At 38.8% G+C, this 25,275-nt stretch overlaps 1 protein-coding gene across 4 annotated transcripts in view; it reads left to right on the top strand.

Moving 5' to 3' along the window:
• LOC121911432 (cilia- and flagella-associated protein 46) overlaps positions 1-25,275 on the top strand; it is a 57,892-nt gene that overhangs the window by 20,822 nt on the left and 11,795 nt on the right. For 2 of the 4 annotated variants that reach the window (XM_042432903.1, XM_042432905.1), the window contains exons 21-50: positions 1,384-1,494; positions 2,290-2,471; positions 2,876-3,007; positions 3,108-3,273; positions 4,272-4,344; positions 4,659-4,794; positions 4,913-5,096; positions 5,481-5,634; positions 6,550-6,773; positions 6,897-7,019; positions 7,333-7,494; positions 7,751-7,899; positions 9,729-9,827; positions 9,901-9,952; positions 12,572-12,724; positions 13,042-13,242; positions 13,332-13,438; positions 13,680-13,862; positions 14,566-14,704; positions 15,942-16,139; positions 17,039-17,227; positions 17,764-17,880; positions 19,445-19,627; positions 19,976-20,149; positions 20,935-21,032; positions 21,378-21,454; positions 22,115-22,281; positions 22,555-22,661; positions 23,301-23,377; positions 23,833-24,006. In XM_042432903.1, coding sequence (XP_042288837.1) covers positions 1,384-1,494; positions 2,290-2,471; positions 2,876-3,007; positions 3,108-3,273; positions 4,272-4,344; positions 4,659-4,794; positions 4,913-5,096; positions 5,481-5,634; positions 6,550-6,773; positions 6,897-7,019; positions 7,333-7,494; positions 7,751-7,899; positions 9,729-9,827; positions 9,901-9,952; positions 12,572-12,724; positions 13,042-13,242; positions 13,332-13,438; positions 13,680-13,862; positions 14,566-14,704; positions 15,942-16,139; positions 17,039-17,227; positions 17,764-17,880; positions 19,445-19,627; positions 19,976-20,149; positions 20,935-21,032; positions 21,378-21,454; positions 22,115-22,281; positions 22,555-22,661; positions 23,301-23,377; positions 23,833-24,006 — 4,291 coding nt within the window. The remainder of the gene's footprint in view (positions 1-1,383; positions 1,495-2,289; positions 2,472-2,875; positions 3,008-3,107; positions 3,274-4,271; positions 4,345-4,658; positions 4,795-4,912; positions 5,097-5,480; positions 5,635-6,549; positions 6,774-6,896; positions 7,020-7,332; positions 7,495-7,750; positions 7,900-9,728; positions 9,828-9,900; positions 9,953-12,571; positions 12,725-13,041; positions 13,243-13,331; positions 13,439-13,679; positions 13,863-14,565; positions 14,705-15,941; positions 16,140-17,038; positions 17,228-17,763; positions 17,881-19,444; positions 19,628-19,975; positions 20,150-20,934; positions 21,033-21,377; positions 21,455-22,114; positions 22,282-22,554; positions 22,662-23,300; positions 23,378-23,832; positions 24,007-25,275) is intronic. The other 2 variants (XM_042432904.1, XM_042432906.1) reach the window with 2 other exon arrangements.

The raw sequence follows: 25,275 nt of genomic DNA on the forward strand, positions 1-25,275 counted from the left end.
CCTCAGTCAAGATAGCAAAAAGAAAAACAACCGTCGTCAAAACAAAACTTAATACCTGCTGTCACTTTATGGTGAAAAACTGTAAATAAGAGTAACAAAACATTTTAGGCCATCTGTTCACTGCTCCACATCTGGCCACAATAATCCTACTGTGATATTCTCCCTGACCAGATTTCATAGGTATAATAGTTTGTGTGACAAATCCGACTATGGCATGACCTCAGTGATTGTCTCCAGGACTGGAGATTTGTGACTGGAATCTTTCCATGACCACACTGAAAAAAATTGTCACTTTCACTGAGAAATAGGAGACCTTTGATTTTGTTTCACAGGCTTACATTGTAACAAACAACTGTTGGTCCTCCACAGATATTTACCTTCTTCCAATCACATACCTCTACTCATTTGTGTCAAAAGTAAAGATAATTGTCTGAAAAGAAGCAGAGACAATCAAAACTTAGCTGATCACTGCATTTGCATTTTTAGAGCACAGCAGAAGTGCATCAAAACAATGGAGAAAACAAAATTGGCTCAAAATAACAACAAACAACAGAAACCCTCATGTATTGCAAATTATGGGATATAAAAAGGAGGATTAAGAAGTACAGTCAAATTATTTCCATATTTTTTAATGCAGTTATATTCTTTTTCACTCTATGTATACTATACCTGAGAAACCAATGGAAACTTTCATAACATCATCATGTCACATTCATAATATATCCTGTATTAAGGTCTATCCACAGCTCCTCCATAATGTGCTTATAATATTGTAGGCTTATGATGCTTGACATTTTTAATAATCTCTCTGATGTTGTAGGTGTTATTTCCGCCATATCCACATAACAGCATTGTATCCACTGGTATGTGATCAGGTCCGGATGTCACATTTCCTGATTGTACTCGTTTACAGTGGGACAAAAATGTAGAGAGAGCACTCACACAATTTGTCAGTTAAATGGACTGTTTGATTAGTCACCATAATCCTATGCCCATTTGTCAGCCAAGAATTTTCCGCCCTTCATTAAGTCCCTTCAGTCTGATATGCTTTGAGTCACAGCTAAATGATGTTTGTTTCTTGCCATGCAAATGAAGAAATGCAACGTTAATATAAATGGGGTTTATCTCTAATTGCAATCAATAAATCATTCATCAACTCATTTTCCACACAATGGCAAGTCATACATTATCAACGAGGCCATCTCCCCCAGTATTTGGGCCACATACAATATGATAATCATACTGCAGGTTCATGTTTAATTTATAAGCAAATAGTAATACGTGTATGTGTCTTTTCTATAATTAAACAAGGGCCTGCTGCATATTCAGCAGAGGACTACATTGAAATGTTCACTAAGTATTGTTCTTTTTCCCCTCTTGCAGTGTAAGAATGAGGAAGTGTTGGCGATGACACGTGTGCTGGTTGGAGTGGAGATGCTTCGGTGCAATAGGAACCCGAGGCATATGGAGTTCTCTGTTCCCAGCTTCTCCACAGTATGTACTTCTATGTTCATGTTTTCCTACTGTCGCTGTGCCCCAGATGGCAACAACAGATGCCAAGATGACCCATGTGCCCTACGCATCACATCATGTGTCAATATCTTCAAATTACTGTAGCTGTCTTGATTATCATGCTTTGGCCAATTATCAGTTGTGTTTGTCCTATGTAGTACTTTTTTTTTTTTTTTTTTTTTTTGAAAATTGCTCCCTCTGACACGCAAGACCCTTTGTCCCTTTTCTTCACCGACATCTCCTTTCATTCTGTCATTCATCCATCCTTCTCACCTTGGTTCTCTTTTCTTACCCCCTTCCTTTCTCCTAATTTTCATTTACTTCTTGCTTCTCTCCTCCATTCTTTGCTCCTCTTCTCTTCTTTTCCATCCACTCTTCCCATGCATGGCCCCATTCATTATCCTCATTCCTTCTCCATCCCTGATTCCCTCCTACTTTTCCTTTACACTCCTACTCCCTGCCTGTGGCTCTCTCTTCTCTTGCTTTCCTTCACTTTTTAAAATCTTCCTCTACTCCCTCCTCCTCTCTTTTCCCTTACCAATCCTCTCTTCTTCTTCTTCCTTCTTATCTTCTCTGCTCCATCATTTTCTTTGCCTATCCCCTTGTCACTCACTCCTCCGGGTTTTCTCACATTCCCTCCCTTCTTGCCGCACCTCCTTTCCCACACTCCCTTTTTTTTCACGTCTTTTCCCTCACTCCCTTCTCCCCTCCTTCCTTTTCCCTCATCACCTCCATTTTCCTTCCCTTTCCTTCCCTCTCTTCTCTCCTCACCTATAGCTGGTGAGCATGGCATCTGAATGCAGCTGGAATGATGCCGTGGTGGAGTTGCAGGTGTGGTGCCAGCTGGCTGCCTTCTGTCACTATGCCAAGGACCACAGCTTGGTGTTGCTCTGCACCAAGAACGCTCTGCAGCTGGAAGAAGCAGCAGCAGAGTGCCTCAACACCATGCCTTGTGTTTTGTGAGTGTAATTGGATGAGTACAGTGTATTTGAACACTAATGGAATTTGTGAAATGCTGGGTGGATTTGCCATATTGTAAAGTCGGTCTGTTTTAGTCTGATTCTTTAAAATACGCAAGAGCATTTGATATGAATGTGTGTGCTTTGTTATGGAAAACACTCAGGTAGGGGTGGGTGAGATATTTGCATGCAAAGCCCTCTGAGGGCCAGGTGACATCTTGTGCACATTCCAGAGTATTGCAGTTCATATCAATGAACAAGCATTTCTTTTCTTGGTTTTGCTTGAAGTTGCAAAGTTTAAATTGAGTTGTAAAGTTTCAGGTTTTCCTAGGGTATCAGTATTACATTTGGTTTGATGGACTGATTGATTGACTGATAACTAAAGCATTTCTTCGTATCCCTAGGTATGGCTTGCCTGCAGTGAATGAGATGCTGAGCAGTGCAGCCTGTATGAGCGGTTTGAGCTTAATCCATGAGTCCAGTGGAGATCTGCAAAGTTACAGAGAGGCTATGAACATGCTTCTGTTCAGTGTCAGGTGCTGTCCACAGTTTTTCAGTTTTCCAAAAACATTCTTAACCTGCTTTCTCTGACATGTAGCAATCTTATGTCTGCTTGCTATCTTCTCTTATCCATAGCTATGCAGAGAAGGCTGAGAATCCAACATTATGTGTAGCAGCTGCCAGGCATTACTGGAACACTTGTCTACCTCTGACACACACTCCTGAGGAAAGATGCCAGCTCAAAGAGCCCCTGGAGAAGATTCTGAATGCACTGGTCCATACCAACACTAAACATAAAAATGTATGAACCATTCTTTAGCCACATTTAATCACATGTTTAATCCATATTTGACTGTATGTTCTAGCAATTTTTCATCTTGGCATCATGTGTGAGCAGGGGCCTGAGTTGATTTTTTTATGATAGTTACTCAAGGCCTGGTAAGATTTCCATAACTCTTCCTCCAAACACACAGTCCCCCCCTCTGCAATGGGTAATGGTCCAGCCCCATGCAATTATACACTGTAAGGACAACATTAACTCTTATCACAGCATCAACATTAACTCTTATCACAGCATCAGACAAGTCTTGCCTGAAACGTTCGACGTTTAGTCATGCCAACTGCTGACAGGACAAAATGTCAGCCAAAAAGGGTATTAGTAACAAAATCAAAGGACAGCCAGAACCTACCTTTCCTGACCTTTTTTATTTTCTATTTTGTCCTATATTTTATTTTATTTTATTTTATTTTTTGAGCTACATTAGTTTGGTTGCTATAAAACTGAGTAAAATAGGCAGCAGAGTTCTCAAACACTACTTTGTTGTATTTAATTAATGATGAAATTGATGGAAAAAATGTTGTGAGGGTGCTACAGGGGAGAACTTGTTGGTGTGCTCCAGAGTGAGAACACATCTCCCCAGTGCTGCCTTGTGGACAGCAATCCAGCCAGGGGGCTAAACAGTAGTTCAACTGCAAAATAACTTAAAATCCATAATTAAAGACAGCGTATGTGAGAATTCAGAATGATTTTCATCTGTGATGTTTTTTTCCAACTTGACACCGTTCTTCAGCAGTGACAGTACCTCACCTGGAAAACTAAACCCAGTAATGTTCAGCCACTGAGTGTAAAAGGGGCTTTAAAGATAAGGGGGCAAGGTCACATACAGGGCAAAGTCAGATGGTAATGTATCTTGTACATCAGTGAGCTTTCACTATGATCAACCATCCACAACGACCGCAACATTCTCCTATCACTCTCGTAGCGACTTAAATATTAATCTTTTTCCCCTTCTATTCCAGAAACATGGCAAAGTGAAAGGCTTGCTGACCTTGACAGCACTTCGTCTTGAGAGTTCAAAACCTGAAGCATCAAGTGAGTGCTAAAAGGACCCTGAAAGGGTTCAATTGTAAAGTGGTTACTTTCCATGTTTGAGGCAATTTACACACCATTTTGCATTTTCCTCTGTACCTCTATACTGTAAATAGTGCATGGCATTAAAAATTGTATTTATTCACGGATAAACAATTACACTTTGGGGCATGTGTTATTTGCATATGGATGGTCTATTTTGACAGTTTAATTTCTTAGATCTACATTTATAACTACATTATCAACATACTTGCTTACATTGAATTACAGATCAATGGTCTAATTATGTGTTTCTGTGTGTGTGCCTCTGTGAGTAGAAGAAGGCGACCTGATCCTGAAAGTAGAAATTTACAGTTTGTTGCTCCACATCCACATTGATAGAGCAGACTGGAAGGGTGCCCTGCAGCTGCTGGATAAAGCTATTGGAGACCTGCCTCACACCAGACACCGGCTGTGAGTAAAAGCAGATAACACAATGAGGACTGGGTGAAGGATATGAGAGGTATCAGACAAGGTAGATACATACAGAAGAAAAACAAAAAACATCTTATTGTTTTCTTTGTTTTATCAGACCTCTGCTGAAACATCGTATACAGGTGAAGGCGCGACTGGGGGAAAGCGTACTGATGGACATGCAGAAGTTACAACATGAGGGAGAGCAGTGCTGTTCATTTATGTGGCACCTGGCGGCACTGTGTGCCAGCAATATAACCCAACAGCTGACCTACTACCAGAAATCTATCACCTCTCTCTTGGTAATACCTCTGTTCTTGCACCATTTTCACATTATTACCAAAAGCAGATGCTTCTGCAAATTAAAACAGCCAAATCACGTTATAATTTGTCATTTGGGGAATTCTAATCCTTAAACATATAATTTTTTTCCTGTGTTGTATTATGGCTGTATCCAAAAGCAGGAATGAGGCTCTAGCACCATCTTGTGGAGTAGTAATATCATTACAGCTACTTTCCAACAACCTCTGTTGCTGCAGCCTTGAAAAGGATAGAATGCCTGTATTAACCCGTATCACCCCTCCTTAAAACTGTAAACTGCTGTATAAAGCAAAAGAAAAATGTAATAAAAAGGCAACTTATTTTTTTTTTCTTTACTTTTTTGTTTTGATGACATCTGTGAACAGAGTGCAGAGACTCAGTGTCAGAAGGTCAGCCTCCTGCTGGAGTTCGGAGAGTGGCTGTACTGTCACAACTTCCCTAAAGCAAATGCTCAACACCAGGTTCAGTGGGCCATAGACATCCTTCTGCACATGGAAACAAAACAGGCAGAAGGTCCAGGTAGAACTTATTGGCTCATCTTGTTCATTGTATCATGGCACAACTGTGTGAATGACCAGATAGTTCTGTTAATTATGCCTCTGTGCACCCTAAACTCTGAAACTGAGAGAATGAACAGATTGTTAGAATTTCCCGTGAGGTGACTAAGCATGGAATGCAGATTTCTCAGGGGCCCTCTGCCATATGGGTTCGGTTTGTGTGTGTGGTTGCACGGGTGTGAATGTGCCTTTATACTTTTATTTTAGATAATGCCTGATGTTTCACAGCAAAGCACTGTGTTTTCATTGTGTTAGTCAAAGGGAAATGACATCTGATTAGGAAAAAGAGTTGTGCCACAGCTTTTTGATAGTCGCAGCAATGAGATTTAGTGTATCTACGTTTGCTTCAATTATTACTATGTGTAAACATTAAACCAAGCACATATTGTTCAGAGGACAAAGATCTGACCAGACAAAGAGACAGACTCCTCAAGGTCCCATGTTGATACCCACTAAGAATAGCATAACACTTTCTAAAAGATTACTGTGAGCAGTCTCTTTAATTTCCTGCTATGAGCCCATTAGATATTCCCTGAGAGACAAACTGAACATCCAAATAAAAGAAGTGGAAGCTTATTACAGAGATCAGTCAAAAAGAGAAAGAAGTGCAATTTGTTTTAGTGGAGGGTCTAAATTATCTCACCGAGATAATGTAGGAAAGGTGTTCTCTCTACAAAGGCTGAAAGCTTGATGTGTACAGATTAAAAAATCAATTCTGCTAGCAAATATGTGATATAAACAGGTCAATATAGTATAAATATTTTTTTCTCTATGTTTTTCTACAGTATATGGCCAATTATACTTTCAGGTTATTATTTATATCTGTCCTCTTTCCTTTTTGTCACAGTAAATTACATAATGTATATTTTCCCTCTAGAGGACAAGTCAGAAAACAGGAATACAAGCTCAGTGAAATGCGAGTCCCTGGTAGGAGTCCAGGGATTGTCATTCACACAAAGCTTGTCTAATCTGAGGGAGGTGCAGCGCCTTGACAGCTTGGTACGAGCACACACTCTGCTGGCTGTCATGGCAGACAGAACTTCACCTGAGCACCAGCTTAACCTACTCAGAGCATACACCTTTGTACTCCTAATATGGCAGGTATGGCATCTTTGCTTCTACATTGCCCAATTAATACAGAAGAGTCTTCTGTTCTTCAAATGCAAACCATGCTTGAGTTGAATGTGGAACATGCGTCTGTGTGCTCTGTGTGTCACTCTGCAGGTGTCCATGGCAGTGGTTTGTGAGATTTCCAGTGAGTTGGCAAAGAGTCAGCCATCCCAACCTCCTCCCTCTGCTGGATCCAAAAAAGGCAAAGACAAGGGCAAAGGCAAAAAAGTGAAAGATGTAGGTTTTACTGCAAGTGTATAACAATCAGTATAGTAGGAGTTCTATACTTTTAAAGAATCATGCAGTTACCCATGAATCATGCAGTTTCAGGGTAAGCAAGTTTCAAATTAACACATAGCACCTGATAATACATGACACAACACGGAAAATTTGCATATTATTTATATTAACTATTTGGGGCAATAAAAATATCCTTGATATACAGTATTCGTATTTACTTTAATTAATTTTTCTTCGTTTTAAGTGACTGCACATTTGTAATAACAGCACAATAGAAAATATCAATTCCCTTTCTCATCTGTTTGACTAGCCTCCACCTGCTGATGAGAAACCTAAACCTGTTGTCTTGGATCAGGCACTTCCTTCCACCCCGGGGGACTGGGCTTGCTACATCTGTCCTGATCAGGCCAGGGAGATATTCCGAACCAACAGCAACCCCCAGTGTATCAACATACACAGCATTACAAAGCAGGCAAGGCTACACGTGTCTCTTTCACATTTATATGAAGTGGTCTCTGATTTGTTTTCAACATAGGTGGGATTGTTTCTATTGGCTATATAGGATCAAAGGCTCAGCTGCTAAAAGTATCAACTATTACACTGACAGTCTCTCATTTTGGACAGTGGATAGTATTAATATGTACATTTATTTGGGTGTCTTATCATTTAATCTTTCCTGTAAATATCAGATTTTTATTTCTTTTTTTTTCTCATATGCTTGGCTATAGACTCAGAGCCTGTTTTATCTGAACCTGCTGGAAAAGGAACTCCACTCGCTCTCACTCAGCCACCTGACGCTGCCCATACTGCACCTAGCTGAGGCCTTTGCTCATGACCTCTTGGACAGGAGGAGCCTCTCTGACCTCTACCGACTCAGGTACTTTGTGTATTTCTTACACTGAGACTCATAGGTCTGGGAGATAGGTCTGGCTAAACTCACATATGAAAAGGCAGATTTTTTTAACTTGTCAAAAACAAGGTTAGCACAGGCACAGGTCTCCAGACTAACTTTTTCAGCACCGTCCTGGAGCCGTCCCGAAAAACAATTTTAACCGTCCTGAAGTGAATGTAAACTGTCCCAAAATCAAACATTGTTTCTTTACTTTGTTATTATCGTCTATAGTTGTTAGTTGTTAAATTAAAAATGTTGAGGAAATAAATAATTATTTGATTGTGCTCCATTCAAAGAAATGGGTTTAAAACAAAACTGAAAAGTTATCTATAAACTATAAAAAACAGAATTAAGAAAAAGTAAATAGGAGAACACAGAATTTGGACAAATTCTGTGTCTGCCTGGGGCCCCCAACTGATAGGGCCCCAAACTGCTATAGATTTGTTATGATGTTTAGATATGAAAAATATTTAATTATGTTACTATTCTAACTCATTATACACCAAAATAACTTACAAAAAGCCCCCGAAGAACTTAAAAATATGCACCTGTATACTTCTACTTCAGAGGAAAACATTATATCACTACATTTACCTGAGAGATAAATGTTACAGGTTACGTTACAGATTCAGATTTTACTCACAAAATTTAACAAATAAAATATGATGCACTATTGTTCATTAAACTATCCTACATGAAATGGTTAGAATCAAAAGCTCCACCTTGATCACTGGTTAAGTAATTTTAAGTACATTGTGCTGAAAACACCACATTTCACTCTTCACTTTTAAGTAAAATTTTGAATGCAGGCCTTTTACTTTAACAGTACTTTTTACTGTGCGATATTAATAGCTTTACTAAAGAAAACAGATTTGAAACATTCCCAGTTAGAGAAAGGGTGAAAGTAAGGCAGAGTTTGCTTAGAGCCCTCAAATCACTAGATCTGCCCCTGTTGATGTATGAGTGTTTTCTTTGACGATAAAATTATAAATATTTAAATATTAGAGATGCTGCTTTCAGTAATTGTTAACGTTTCCATGGTGAACTATGCCTTTGCAGCACAGTTTCATATTTATTCAGCCTACTATGTATACTGCCTGTTGCAGCAATCTCTCTTGTATAATCATTATCAGTGTCTGTATATTTCTTAGTATTCCCCATAGTTAGTTTAATTTGCTTAGTTGTGAGTCTGTAATTGGTGCCTGATGAAAAATGAAGCTGTCTGCTGCAGAGCAGCAGCAGACCACAGCTCTGCGGCTCTGTAGCTCTGCTCTGCTCACTGCTGTGCTCACATTTTAGAGTATGTAATTAATATTTTTCTCATTAATCATGTATTATTTCTCCACCCATGACCCATCTTCTATTAATCAGAATGTTAATTTTTATGACACCTGACCTGCCTGATCCGCAATCCATGCATCAGTAGTAACTATAGTAACAGCATGAGAAGATGTGCTCTGTTGTAGTCAATGCTCGGTTCAGTTTGTCATTTGCTAAGCAATAGTTTAAAATAAATAAATAAATATAAAATCCCTTTCGTTCCAGAGGCGTCCTGGGGAAGATCTGTGTTTGTCCCAAACACATTTTCTACGCTGTTAGTTCTGGAGCCCTACACAGGCAACTGGGAGACTGATGAGCATCATCCTGTGTGGCCATTATTTACCATTAGTTTGACAAAGAATGAGTGGAAGGATAGATGGGATCAGATTAATTAAAGCTAATTGTTTTGACCCCTGGCTAGATGTTTAAAAAATCTGTTTACTACTCAATGGTGACTCTCTTTGTCTCTGCTGCTCTTCTCTTCTCCCAATTAGAATTGTGAGGACCTGCTATCTGCTGGGCATGGAGACTCATTCACCATATCATGAGAAGCTCCTGAATCTAAGTAGAATCCAAGAACAAGAACAAATGGGGTACGTAAGCTCAGATATGAAGATTTAATGTTTGTACTTTAATGGCTTATGATATGACATATTATGACTGCAGGTCCCACAAAGCCATGGCTCTTTCACAGGAGAGGAGAAAACTTCACAATCAGGTTAGACTGCTTCTTACAAAATAAATCTATGCTTTTATTTTTTATGAAGAGAATAATTGAAGAGAAAGAAATAAAATTAAAAACTTGTTCACTCTAGATTTATTACAGTTTAGAGAATGACAGGCGGCGTGGTTGTAGATTTGGGTATGGACGGTAGGGACATGTCCCTATAGTCCATCAGGGGAAATAGGTTCCCACGTACCTGCATGACATTTTGTTGTAACCTATTATTTTAGGACCCTAATGGTGTCTACTTAAGAATTTTTCATGTTGCCAAGGTCAACTAATGGCCCATGGGATTTGTTTGGCAGCCGTCTTGAATTGCTGTCCACGCAAATGACGAAAAACGTAGATTTTCATAACTCCTGAACCAGACAAATGAACCCGTTTTTTCACATAATTTTGACCAGGAATCAAATGGAAAGGTCACAACATGGTGACATGGTACAACCTCTCTTTATATTCTCTTATATTAATTACAAGGTTATAAAATGGATGGCAATCACTCTAACTGATATAGATGGCAATCTGATAATACTAGCTAATTGAAGGCAAAAGTCATCAATGTGGACCAATTCTGCCCCCATCTCTTATTACATGTTGACTGCTCGTGTCGTCAGTGATGATGATGAGGGGGAAGAGGATGAGGTGGAGATTGATGATGAGATGGATGACGATGATGATCAGTGAAACAGGGTTTTGATGACTTTTGCTTTCAATGAGCTAGTATTATCAGATTGCCATCTATGTCAGTTAGAGTGAGTGCCATCCATTTAATAACCTTGCAATTGATATAAGAGAATAAACTACTTTCATTTGGCTAAACAAAATAGCAAAAGTTATATTGTTATAAGCCTAAAATTTGTTATTTGCCTGTTTTTCTCCAAAAAGAGTTGTTGTACCATTCCACCACTCCACCCGGCTAAGTCCTTGTAAGGTGCTGGAAAAATCAATGAATCCAAACTTGATGAGATAGATTTCTGCACACTTAGATCTATGCAGTATTCACTTTATATTACTGGCAGCAGCAGTAGCAGTAGTGGATTCAGTGAGGTGGAGAATCTGAAGCGATTAGTATTTATAGTTTAAATGTTCTTAACGTCACAGAATTGAAAACAACTTCACAGGACAAAACTTACATCATTTGCTATTATATTTAATTTCAGGCGTTAGGTGTTGTTAGCTAATTTGTGATCACTGCTCAGAGATGCTGTTAAATTAAATAACTTTATTACTGTTGGTGAAAATTCCTCCAAAAAGCAAACTAAGACATCTGATCCTTTTTAAAAAAAAACCAAAGTTTCAGTAACAGCTGAGCTTAGTAAATAAGAATGTTCTGTGATCAGTCCAAACATTCATCTTTGACATCAGTGGGAGAAATACTACTATTATTACTATTTAATGCCATCTCTCCCCTTTTCCATGAGTGGATCAGGAGCAGAGTTATTACTGCATATGTGTCATTAAGACATGAACATTATTTATAAGATGAATCTGATCGGTTTGTGACTGTCAGCTATCATTTTATCATGAAAAGAGACACACAGCAGCACGGAGACACAGACAGGTGATCTGCAGCCTCTCAGGTGAGCTCTGATGTCATGTTAAAGATCTGGCCATAAGTTCAGGAGTTGAATGAAAAATAAGAAAAATAGAAGTTTTTGAGATGATGTCATGAAACTCTTGAGCTGTGTCGCCCAAATCCACAAACTGAAACACAGACAGAATCTCAGGTGAGGTTTGAAAACCTTACAGCAGCGAGTTACAGAGCAGCACATTACCTACAAGCTTCTAAACATTTATTTTATTGTAATGTTTATTGTGACAGTCTATGATATGTTATTTTTAAATATTAATTTTGGTCTCCGATTTATAGTTAAGTTGTTTATCAATAAAATAAAATGTAATGATATAAGTCCAGTTTGAGGCAAGTCAGCAAATGCATTTTCAGTAAAGTAAACATTTTGCAGAGTCAGGCTCTTTATGTGTGTGTGTGTGTGTGTGTGTGTGTGTGTGTTCATGTGCCTATTAAAGAGAAGAGTGTTAGAGAGCAAGTACACATACATAATTATTTTGGCTGTTGAGGCTTTTCTTCCCGTTAAAGGGGAGTTTTTCTTTGTTGCTGTGGCCAAGTGCTTGCTCATGGAGGAATGTTGGCTCTCTGTTAATTAAATAAAGAGTACAGTCTAGACCTGCTCTATGTGAAAAGTGAGATAACTGAGATAACTTCTGTTGTGATTTGGTGCTGTATAAATAAAGTTGACTTGACTTGATGATCATGTTTTTAATGGTAATTATAGTTGTACATTTTCTTGTCCTTCAGCATATAAATTATCCTATAAATGTGTGTAAATTTGTGAATTCCATATTAAAATCTACAAGACTCATCTCGCATCATACAGACTAACAATTGGTCTACGTGAACACAGTTTAGATCCTAACAGGGAACATACAGTACAGGATGCCTTGGCTGCACAGATTTGGACTCTGTTTCTTGGTAGTTGATTATAAATAGTAAAAGGCTGTTAACAATTGAAAGGATTCAAAAATAATTTTCTGTTTGTATTTTGAATAATCTCAGAAAACAATGAGTTGTTCATAACGTTGGTGATTTTCCAGAAAGCTGAGATGGATGAAAAGGCTGGGTCTTGGAGACAGAGTATGGATGTGTGTGCTCAGGACATTTGGCTAGACAAAGCTGAGGTTTGCCTCAGCATGGGGCTCTATCAACCAGCCAGAAAGCTCCTGGCAGAGTCCCACTTGGTGGCTGTGGTGAGTTGAAGGAGAACAAGACTATAATGTCAGAATCTGATAGTAAAGTAGAATTTGAGTGATCAATCTTGCTAACATTGTATTTAAACAACATATATTGTTTTACTAACTTGGCATACCAGACCGAACAATTTTATGCATCTGCTGACAAATGTTTTTTCTAGTTGTATGAAAGAAAATGTCAACTTAAAATTTACTGTTGATACTTACTGTGCTGGTCAATAATATATGGCCATTAAAAGATTAGAACTATTTAAACATTGGTTCTGCTAATATTACTCAATTATGACTCTCTATTTCAAATTCCCTCTGTTCAGGAGCTTGGAGACCAGATTGCCATGGCAAGAAGTTTGCTCAGTCTGGCCACTTTGGCTTGTGAAGAGCAGAACTATGCCCAAGCTCTGATCTTGCTGGATAAGGCCCAAGCCCTGGGAGGGGATGAAGAGTTCTGGAACCAGCTCACCCTCACTAAGGTCAGAGCTGTAGTAGGCCAGAGAGACCAGGATGCACAAACCAAGGTATAGAATAACTACCAACCTTCTTCATTGAACTGTCCCTGATGTTGTTTTAAAAACACAATTTCTATCATCATTATTTTCTTTTACAGACTGATCAGATTATAAAACAAGGCTGTGGGGCTTTAAAATTGGTTCTGGAGCAGCGTGTAAACAGACTCCCAGAACTCACATTCTTGATCACATCATTAGAGATGAGGTAATGTCACCCTTCTGTGTTTAAACCTGCTAAATCTTGTGTCACATTTTAAAGGTGTAGCTGACCTTAAGTGCTGAACTGTGTCGTGTTAAAAATGTCTTTTACTTTGCTAAAGGAACCTAGACATTAATCATTGGCAATACAGTATTTGACACTTATTTGAGATCTCATCACATAACAACTATTTGAAAAGTGAGCCCTAGGAGATGATTCTTTTAATGAAATTTGTGCTTTGTTCCAGGGGTGCCATTGAATGTATATGTGCCACTGGTGATACTGAACCTGGAGAGACGCACTGCACAGAGGCTGTCCAGAGGCTAATAGCTGCCTGTGATAAACTCAAACAGTGTGCCAGTGGTTTCACTAAACTCAACTACAGAGAACAGGCTGCAAAGAGTAATGCAGAGTGTGCACGTGGTCTGAGGTTAGTCAGTCTGGAGTGACTCCAAACCTGGATTTAATTGTTATTGCGGCAACACTTCACTTAAGTCCCTCTAGTTGACATTTATAAACAGCATACAAGCATTTAATGCATTTGTTATAACACACTATAATGTATTATCAGCAGATATAAATGTTTATTAATGTATTTGCCAGCAACTATAACCTCTCCTGTGGGCACCCATAAGTGGAGGATGTTAATATGATAATGAATGACACTTTCACAATCTGTTATAAAATAAAATATGCTTCCCCTATATGTTCCATCATAGGAGAAGTAATTAATTTCTGACATATACTGTACATTAATTAACATTTAAAATGTGCAATAAAAATCTATCTGATTATAAGTACATTATAGTGTGTTATAAACCATTTATTGAATATTTGTCAAGTGTTACTGTAATTGCAAATTGAATATTCTGTAAACCATACCGTCTGACATTTATATGTTTTACTCTACCTGAGTTCATGTTAATGGTTTTTTGCAGGTAAATCTTGAAAGTTATAAGCACATGAAAGCCAGACTAAAATGTGATTTCGCTCTACTTTTTCACCTACAACTGCCTCACTCACAATATAGGCTCATATACTATACTGTTTTACTCTGTTGCTGTCTCACTGACAAAACCATTCTTTGTGTTCTCTGCCTTGGTCAATCTTTATCCTACACTACTCCTCTGAAGAGTCCTAGCCAACTGTACTACTGATACACAGGAGAAATGGCGCTTCCTGCTCAATGGCCTCTCCCACATTCAGTTTGCGATCACGGAGCAGGAACACGTAGTGCTGAATGCTCAGAGCCTGCTCCCCGCTCAGGAGGAGGTAAATGAAACACACACATAAATCCATCTTTCTTTGTGAGGATGCCTTCTTGAAAACCTTGGGAGGCATTTTATCTTTTTTGTGTTTTCTGTTATATACACTTTTAACTAATCACAGCCAGTCTACATAACTTTCTTTTAAGCATACTGATCAGCAGAAACAGCTGGTTAAAATAAAATAAAAACAAAAAAAAAAACTGTTCACAACTGTGGAAATTACATTTGCTTGACTAAAGCTGTCTGAAATCGTTGGCACATTAAGATCATGGCCAGATGGCAAAATTTGTGATCCTATTTAGAGAAGTATCTGAGCATGTCTTCCAGTGTTTAGAGAAGAAAGGATTTTCTTGTGAAAAGCCCTGTTTATGGCTAAATGACAGAGACAGATTTTGGTTGTGCTATCCACACATTTATTTCCTAAAGAATGTAATTTATGAAATCCCAATTTAGTGGCTGCGTGAAGTTATTAGGTCCCTGTTGTGCCACTATCATAATCTGGGGTTCCTGGCTGTGTGATATCTCAGCTGATTATTTGTGTGTTATGTGTGTGTTGCTGTTTATATCAGACCACAGGCAAACAATGTTCTGACAAAAACAGATAAAGCCTTGATTACTTTAACTTGTCAACCACAGATGGGTGTTAGAATCATATTTGATCCAAACACTACAAGCTCTTATACAAATGAGGTTATCTGAGGGCGTCAGTGCCAGAGATAGACTGGCTGCAACCTTGATTTGCATGATGATGGAATTATGAAAGAATCATGACTTTCACACCTGTTGCAAATCCATGTAGAATTGAGTTTTCGATGGAATATTGTGTGAATGTTTTTACTCGATTGTAGCAGTGTGCTTTCAGCAGATGGTGCTGCTGCCCTAGTAAGTTTAAACATCTATCCCTCATTGGAAACAGGAGACAACGTCTGTAATGAAGCCAAATGTTGAATTGCCCATTTTTCTTTTAGTTGGACTTTTCAGTCTCATTTAGACCATTGTTCAAGTTGGTTTGTCTAAGTCGCTCTTGATCTGTGAACTCATCATCTCAGCCCACTCTTGTGGACTTTTCTTTATCATTTAAAACTGAGTTCCTTTAGTTTTTCCCATGTGACATATGTCCTGATGTGTCTATTTTAGGTGTGTGTTACAGTTACCTTTATAATCTGCTGCATGTGTGCTTATTATTTTGTGTGTATTCTCCTATTTATATTTTTCTGCTTTTGATTTCTCCCACTTGCCAGAGTCATGGACTCTCACTGTTGGCCATGCGGAGGCTGCTACGCCTACGACTGGCCCTGGCAGATTTTTGCCTGGCGATGCTGGAGGAGCACTGTGAAGAGGAGAAACGCCAAGCTCTGGCCCGTGAGAGGAAGACCTCTGCTCAGATAGCACTAGAGGAGTTTACGCACTGCACACCTGAGCCTAACTCTGTAGAACAGGTTAGAAAGTGCACAAGAACTTAAAACCTGGGCCGTATGTGAAATCCTGCATTTATTGATATATTTATTAAACATAAACAGCCATATCAGTCTGACTGACAGGGCAGGGCTGCAGCAGTTTCCCTTCTGTCTTACTCCCTGTTTGCCAAAATTAATTTCTGGTTGGAGTGAGAGTCACCTTGAAAAAAACCTCCTTAGGACACAGGAAGTGACAAAATAACAAAATTCAAAATATGCTTTTAAACATCAACAAGTGTCATGTTGATAAATTTTGTTTTACTATAAATTTAGAGTGTACAGATTATTTAGTTGTGTATTGCTGCCACCAGAGGATGCTATTGTGCAAAGTAACATAAGGAGCTCCACACTTCATAGCCCTGTGACCAATGTTGGGGGTAATCTCTTACCAAAAACACAGTTATAGTACACTGTTTAAAAATCTCCTCCACTCTGAATGGGCATATTGACAGTCAACACATGTTTGGAAAACCAAATAGGATGTTAGTGATTGCATCACTGAGCACTCTGAATAGGAAACCACTCATTTAATATTAATAGTTCAAATTAGGCTGCTGAGAAGGGCTTGTAAGGCCGTAAGCACACAAAGTGTAGTCCTCCTTCTATTAGTCTTTATAAATGGTATAGTGTGGTATGGTAGAGTACTTGCTTCAAGTTTTTCCGCCTTACCCTCCTATAGTACCACTGCTTCTGATCCGTTATAGCAGTTTTACCATCCAAAATGAGTTACTGTTAAGTCAAGTCCTAAACATCAATTAATGCTTTCAGTCGAATTTTTTGTGTGTCCAAATCTCTGTTTGCTAGATGATGGTTCAAGTAAATACACTGCTTGAGATCCATGTCCTCATTTGACCTTCCTTTCTTGTGTGTGTCCTTTGCAGGATTGGTTGAGCGTGGGTAGTACTTTGGGGCAGTTGACTCTGGGCCAGCTGGCTGCAGTCAGCGCTCACTCCCTGGACAACATGGAGACCAGAGCTCGCTGCCTGGGTTTGATAGGGAAGAACCTGAGACTGCTGGCTGCGCAGGAGGACCCCATTTATCTGGCTGCTCTCTGGGACACAGACAAACAGGTAGCCAACACAAATGTTCATATATAAGTTTATGGTACATATATATATATATATATATATATATATATATATATATATATATATATATATATATATATATATATATATATATATATATATATATATATATATCATGTGTACATGATGAGTTCTCACTGGCTATGAAATATCACAAGAATGCAGGAATCTTTAGAGGTGTATTCCAGATAGGAAACCATTGAATTTGATACATTATCTAGAGAATGAAAGGGGGAATATTAGGGCACTTAATCAATTAATCAGCTAGAAATCACCCCGTTTAAAAGAAAGAGATCACGTAAGTTGTGGAAGTACTTCCACTTAATCCTGACAGAGACACACACATGAACACACAAAAAGTTGGTCCACGTGGTGAGAAGCTTATAGTGATCAGAGAGATAGATGTCTGCTTACATAATTTAAGACAGAAAAGCTTTGGTCTTCATAGTTTGTGATCATAAGAGGATTTTATACTAATCATGATCATTGTTCTGTGATCTTCAAATAACTTTGTTCAGAAAGAAGCCTGGTCTGACCCCAAAGTCGCCTCCGGTGTGGAGGAGGATTCAAAGAAAGAGAAAGAATCAAGCAGAAAAGAACCAAAGATGACCTCTGCCAAAAGTGCTGAGCTGCAGGTACAGACCTCCTGACAAGTGACCCCATCACTCCTGACTCATCTCTAATCTAAGATCTTTATACTGAGGTTCACCTCTCATCTCAAATCCCCTGAAGGTGAATCTTGGGATGTTCAAAATGAGAGAAATGCCTTCACAGACAGCTTTAATCAGTTCATTTATTTTGCTTTTGTCATTGGCAGACTGATAAACATTGTTGCCAGGCAAAATGCAGGGAACCTCCTAGCCTTATGTAGCAACATGAACTGTAAAATGTAAACTATGCTTTGCCTTTGATACTATTGTGAAATGTTTTACTGTGGCTAGTGAGCCCCTGTGCAAATGTAAAAACAAATCCTATGATATGACATGGTTGGAATGAACACCTGCTGAGCTGCACACTGATGCAAGAGAGATCTTTATGCCTTGGGCAGAGGCTCCAAAAATTACACATGGGCCCATGTTTGGGGTTAAAAACATGCCAATAATAGAATTAAATGTTCTTTTAGTTTCATTAAAATAAATATAGAACTTATAACTATGACTAATAGTAACACCTAATTTTTAAAAGTGTTTTAAGCTATGGTAGAAACATGACTGTGACTTTGACATTCAGTATATGCATAGAACAAAGTTGAGTCTTGATGTAAAGTGATGTGTAGTGAGGTCTGATGAAATGTCTGAAGGTATAACAGAGCTATAAATGTTGTGTATAAGCCCAATATGGTGCTGACTTTGACATGTAAAGATTATAGAAAATTTTGGTGTAAGAGGCCTTAAAAACTTATTTTCTCAATCAGCTTCTTAGTGTGAGTGATGTGGTTCTACTTGAACGTGCAATTTTCTGACAAAGTTGGAACAGTTTTGCATATTTCACATGCTAGATGTCTGTTTTTCTTTTTTTTTCCTGCGCTCTTCTCATTGGTTTAAAGTGGGCAGGGCTCAGGTAGAAAAAGGTGATGTCTCGTTCTTCCAAATCAGGAATTCACAACATTTGAATCAGAATTTGATGACAGTTGATGGGCTATTTGGCCGCTGTCAGTCAAATCAGATCAAACTATACCTACAAAGTCCTGATGAATTAGATTAACTGAGTGTTTGAGTGTTATACTCTTAATAGATAATACCTAAAGACCTTGTTTTTGTACTTCGATTGTTCTATTAGATTCGATACTCCTGAGATTTGAAGCCGTTTTTTCAGCATTTACACAAGTAGCAAGGAGTAAGGTCAGATAAATTTGCGACCATTTTACAGGTGACTCATGATGATAACTTAGAAAGATATAAAGTATATTGATAGTTTTGTAACTGACATCACATGTACGCTTGTATATAAATGTAACGTGCCCTATTGATGTTAAGGTCTAACCGTATTCCCCTTCCTACACACTATACCTGTGGCAACTCTGCCTTAAGAGACTCCATATTTTATGAATGGTGAATGTTTTAATTCTCATGTTGTATGTGCATGTATGTTTGTGATTGATTGACTGATTATGTGGACTTACCTGCATTCACTTTTATAGTGTTGTAGTAATGTTTATGTGCCTGCATGTTTGAGAGCTGTGATGTCTCTGCTGTGCAGAGAAGGAGGTGTAAAGCTCAGCAGTTGTTGGCCCAGGCCAGGAAGGCACTGGCTGAAGCTGTCAGCCTGTGTCTCCAACACAAGCTTCCTGCCCCCATCCTGGCTGATGCCTCTCTCAACATGTTGGAGTGTCATGGCCAGTCGGATCCTGGAGTGGCAGGTCAATATCTCGCCATGTTTCAGGTACAGTGCTATGCATCGGATCATATGAGTGTTTTTTTAACACAGTGCCTGCCAGCAGCACCTGTATTGAGAGTGCAGTGTATGTATAATCTACAAAAGATACATACTAATCATAGGTTTCGCTTTCACTCTGTCTCATCATTATTATCTGGCTATGTATACAGTAGAAAGTTTCACATTTAAATACTAAATCACTAATACAGTATGTTTCTATTACAACACAGTCTCTTGCATCTGGATCCATACATCATCCTCTCTTTCTTAACGGTGTCCTTCAGGATATCATAACCTACTATAATTCCTACTATTACCAAAAGCCCCTTCATCCATCTTCTGTTTTATCCCTAGAGCTGCTGCACTGTTGCTGTAATGGCTGAGGTCCTAAGTTCCGCCTGTGCTGACACCAGTGCGTCCCAGCTCTCGGCTCTTTTCAGCCTCCACAGGAAACTGCTCCTCTCTGAGGAGGAGAGGCCCAGCAGCATGCTGAAGGGAGTAGAGGACTCCCTCAACAGCTTCTCCAAGGTACTGGGTCACCAAACACCCACCCACCCCCCCACTGATGATTTATGAAAGCTGTCATAGCCAGCTCGGTAAATTCCCTTGACAGGGGACACAGCATTGGTGTTGTTATAGCCTTTGCTCTGAATGTACTGTAGAATTCCAAAATCACACAGAGTGGTGGAGCAGCAAACACACTTCTGCTTAGATGTTTCAATGTCACACAACAATGTACGGTAGCTGGTATGTGGGTCATTGCGCTTTCCTGTGAAAATAATACAAGTCAGTAAGAACTTGTGCAAGTTAATGTGTTGATTCTGCTGATGTCAATATGAAGACTTGCATAATATTATATAGTGGAGATTATAGTCTTCAACTTACCTCAAGTGTCTTGTTTAAATGTGTTATTACATAGACACAGTAGGTCGTGTGACTTTGATCAATACTTTTTTATTATATATATACCATATATATATTATATACATAGTATACATGATAAACATTTTATGTAATAACATTAACATGACTAACATGTCATAACTATATCAATGAGATTGTCTGAAAAATTATTAAATGTAGATTTGAAAATGTGAAATGAAGCCTTCTAATAGTTTTTAAATAAAGTAATGAATAGTAAATGATTGTTCATGCATCACAGTTGTTGGTCTGTGCTACAGGATTTTTCATGTTCTGAAATCAAATCTTTAAGATTTCCTTATTTGCTTTCTAAAATTCTTTTATTCAGTTTTTTAAAAGAAATATTTTAAAGACACTTTGAGATTGTATATCATACTCTCAAATTTCTGCAGGCCTTCAGCCAACTGACCATCAATCCCAACCACCTAAACATCCTTCCAGAGCTTCCACCCAACCTGAAAATCCTGTTGCTTCAGCACTCTGAAGATGGGTAAATTCTATCTTTGTCTCTGTTTTCTCTAACTGTGTTCCTTTCTTTGCCTTATGTAAATTTTGGCCCTTTCTGCCTCTGACAGAATCATGATAAATGAGTAAATGACTGCAGATCACACAAGTCACATTAAGTTTAGGCTACAGTCATGTCTGGTGCACAAGGACTTGCTATGTTGTAGATCTGCCACTAGAGGGCTGATGGTTTGAAACTGCTATATCTGTACTTAAGAGAAGGAGTGCATCTGTGTTAGTTCAAATGTATTTTAACTTGTGCATCAGTGCATACTGTTTACAGGTCAAGTAAAAAGTATCTGTCTGTTTGTTTGTGTGTTTTGTTTTTTAGGTCAGAACTTTATGGAGCTTTCTATGAGATGACCAAAGCTCTAGAAAATCAAAAAGGAAAGACTGTGCAAGTTACAGGTCAGGAACCTTTGCATTTTTTAAACCAATATTCCTAATACTTTTTTGTGAGCCATTTCAAACAGAACACTTACATTTCTGTAAATTTATACTGCTTGTAATTTGTCCAGAGAATATGGTCATCATAACACATACAATACTGTACATAGCATTGTTGTCAGCATTTACATGGAGCCAAATCAACTTAGTATTCCCATGTAGCATTTATATGCAAGACAGATGAAAAGATCAAATTTAACGAAGACAAGGAGAGAGGAAAAAGCAATGAAGTGTAGAACAAATCACCTGAATTTCCCTTTGACCTCTTTGCTACTGGCCTGGCATGGGACACCAGCTTTCATAAGTCATCACAGGGTATTAGCATACTGTATAACCCCCTCACATGACCTTTCATGGAAATAGTGTGACATAAGATGTTGTGGGAATAGTGAGGGGTGGGGGGAGCTGGTATCTAGACTCATTTCCTGAGCATGAGGGCGAATTCATGAAACAGAAAAGAGGAAAAAAACAAGATAACACAGATGAAGAGAGAGGGAGATCTTACAAAAGGAGCAGCATGAGCAAGAGGAGGGGCTGGGGGTGCTCACGGGGACCAATTACAAGGCCTGTATGTGTCTGTGAGCATGCATGTCTGACTGTGTGTCAATTCTGTTGTTACAGGTACCCTGACATGCTCTAGGGTGGTCAAGGTTTCAGTCTGCCCGGGGGCTCTGCTGGCACTTAGGGAGCAGGTTTGGGCCTTTGGCCAGGAGACCAGACCTGCCTTCCTTAAAGAAGCCTGTTGGCACAGTACTGAGGGCAGGCAGGAGGCCCCTGACAAGCATCAGGTTTTTACTCTTGTGTGTCTTGTTGAGGCCTTTGCTGTGCTTTTACTCCATTAAAATTATCCACTGCAAGCATCATAAATAAACTCACGCCACTGCAATTATTATCCTCTCATGTCTCCTCTTGCTTACTGGGGAGACATGGGACAGCTGACATCCAAGCATTGTGTAGCTACAATAAAAGTGTGTGTGAAGGTTATCAATAGCCTGTAACAATAAATACTGCATCACAGCTCTTGAAACTCTCATTGATTTCTTTCATGATCCCCTATACAGAAAACTGCTGCAGAGAACAAGTTAGCACCTCGCTTCAGAAAAATTGTACAAGATATGGAAGATTATTTGAATCCCCTTCTCAGGCAGTTCGACTTCTCTTGCTTAAGGTACTGTATATGTCATCAGATTCCCCTTTTTGTCCACTACAAAGGCTTGACAAATTTCATTTCATTTCCTGAGCCTGAGGAAGGGAACTTTGTGACTTTGAAGTGAAGATTTTTAATGTCTAGAGTTCCTCTGCAAGTTATCAAAGGAGTTATTGAATGATAGTGGAGTGTATGATCTGAATTATATACATTTTATCTATGAGTGTACTGTATGTGTGCATACTGTATACTGTTGATTTTGCTTAAAAGTGTGTTTACAATAGATCTTTGTCACAGTACTCATTTTGACTTATCACACACATGTGTTCCAGTGCTAGGATTAAATGAAGCAGAGCATTTATTAATGTTATCAGTTAGACTTGTGGTTTTAATGTCATGGCAGGTACAAATGTCCTCTGTGAGAAAAGTTTGTTCAAGTGTGTTTTTAAAGCAAAGTGAGACTGGTCTGTCTGATAATCTTAATTGGTCAGGTCTGTTCATTCACAAATGCATGCAGCAAGCTTACATAAAGCTTGTGCTGCATGTCTATATTTCTTGCAACTTGTCACATCTTACACTATCTGGTTCATGTCTTGGCTTGTTAGACATAAGGTTGTGCAGCCCTACTGATCCTCACCTGTCCTTATCTCCTCCTGTCAGGCCCCAGGCTGCATCAGTACCAGTCCCTGAGATGGCCAAAACCAAAGATAAAGAAGAGAAAGGCAGCTCAGGTAAAGGTACTGTATGTTGGGTGTGGGCTTGTGTGTGTCTTTGACACCCCAGGGCCTTGTAATTATCTGTATGTACAATGTATCATATGAGTCATCTTTTTTCCAGCATCTGCTGCATGTCCTAGTTGTTCATTGGCAGCCCATCAGCAGGTTTCCATTCAGGCAGGCCACAGCTCATCCCCCTCAGGCCAAAGTCATTGCTGTACATGTGATTTAATGTGATACACGTTGATTTACACACACAACATGATAACTCAGTATTTTTACAAGGCACAGTCAGGATTAAAGTGACACTAAACTGTATTTAAACATATGTAAAAGAATTCAAAATTGCTGGAACAATCACCCTGTACCAGTAAGAAATTGTGGAGCAGTAGTTCCTTAGAGGTTGTTACACATCTTTATATACAACATCTGTATGAAAGTGTTTTGTGGGTTTGTGTGTGTGTGTGTGTACACAGTTAAAGTACCAATGGAACCACGGGAGTTTGTGGTGTTGCTGGCAGACAGAAAGCTGATGGAGTTGCCACTGGAAGCTTTATCTTTCCTGCAGGAGGAAAGCCTGGGCTCTGTGTCCCGAGACTTCTCTCTCCAGCTTCTTCATAGTCGCCTGCACAGAGAAGAGCCAGAGAAAGGTACCAAAGCAAGCATCCCCACAAACCTGCATCTTAACGATCAACAGCCAGCTGATGTAAAAGAGCAGCTAGTGTAGTAGATTCAAAGCTTTATAATTGTATGGTTCCATTGTTTTATTTATAGACACTGAGTAACATACCTGTGCTTAGGAAAAATGAATGTCAGCTAAATATAGAAGATACATAATAACAGAGATAAGATTTTAACATTTGAGTTAAACATATTTTTACAGCTGTCCAAACAACAAGCTTGCAAATGAGGCATTTGTGAGCCCTGATTGCTTGCAGCGATACAGTACCATTAATGATGTTTGGACTGTCTGTTAAATATGGCTTTGACAATTCATATCCAAGTACTGTGTACTTCAATTAGTGTAAACAAAAGGCATGACTAATGCAGTACTTGATATAACGCATGAATTATTAGAAACCTGTGAGAATATGGAAGTGCAACTGACTTGACTGGATGGTGACCACATCATTTCAGGCAGGTTTAAAACCCATCAGGAGAATTCCTGCTCAGTGTTCATTCAACCAGTTTTTACTAGCTAATTAAACAGGCACCCTGTTGAAATTCTCGCATTACTAATAGTTTTTTAATTGCTTAAAGAGTGTTTAATCAAGACCTATCATCATTCATTTCCCCTAAATTCTTTTCACTAAGAAATCGTTTGTTTTCTGTGTTGAAGATTAAAAATGATCTGTCTGCATGATTTAGTGAGAGGAACTTATTTATCTAATGATGAGGTGCAAGTATGTCAGATGTTTTCCAACAGATCCTTTAATCATTCATTTAAGACACAGTTTATCACAGTTTTATCACAAACTTGCTCATTCTTATTTTGTTGGTATCGCTGCAATGCTGCCAAATTAAGTACAATTCTAACAAGTTTCTTCAAAAGTAGGTTTCTACTGTATGCGTGGTACATACTGTAGCATAGATACACACAGTGACAGGTTAAGAACAGTAAATACACAACAAGCTATGGCTTACGACAGAAGACCAGAGGACCCGAACTGAAACTTGAATGTGGCTTACCCCAGAGTCACAGAAACTGTAAGAAGCATCAGGTTTGTGTGGTATAACTGTCTTATCTATAAAACTGTTAACAAAAACAGTGAGGTTTTGTTGTATGACTGGATGATTGCCTCAAGGATTCCTCATCATATTCTAGTAACTAATAGCTTACACTTGCGAAAGCGTTTTGACGTTTTGATTTAGGCTGCAGGCAGCCATCCATAGAAATGGAATTTGTTCAGGACAGAAAG

Source organism: Thunnus maccoyii, chromosome 14 (genome assembly GCF_910596095.1).
Source record: "Thunnus maccoyii chromosome 14, fThuMac1.1, whole genome shotgun sequence".
Lineage (NCBI taxonomy): Eukaryota > Metazoa > Chordata > Actinopteri > Scombriformes > Scombridae > Thunnus > Thunnus maccoyii.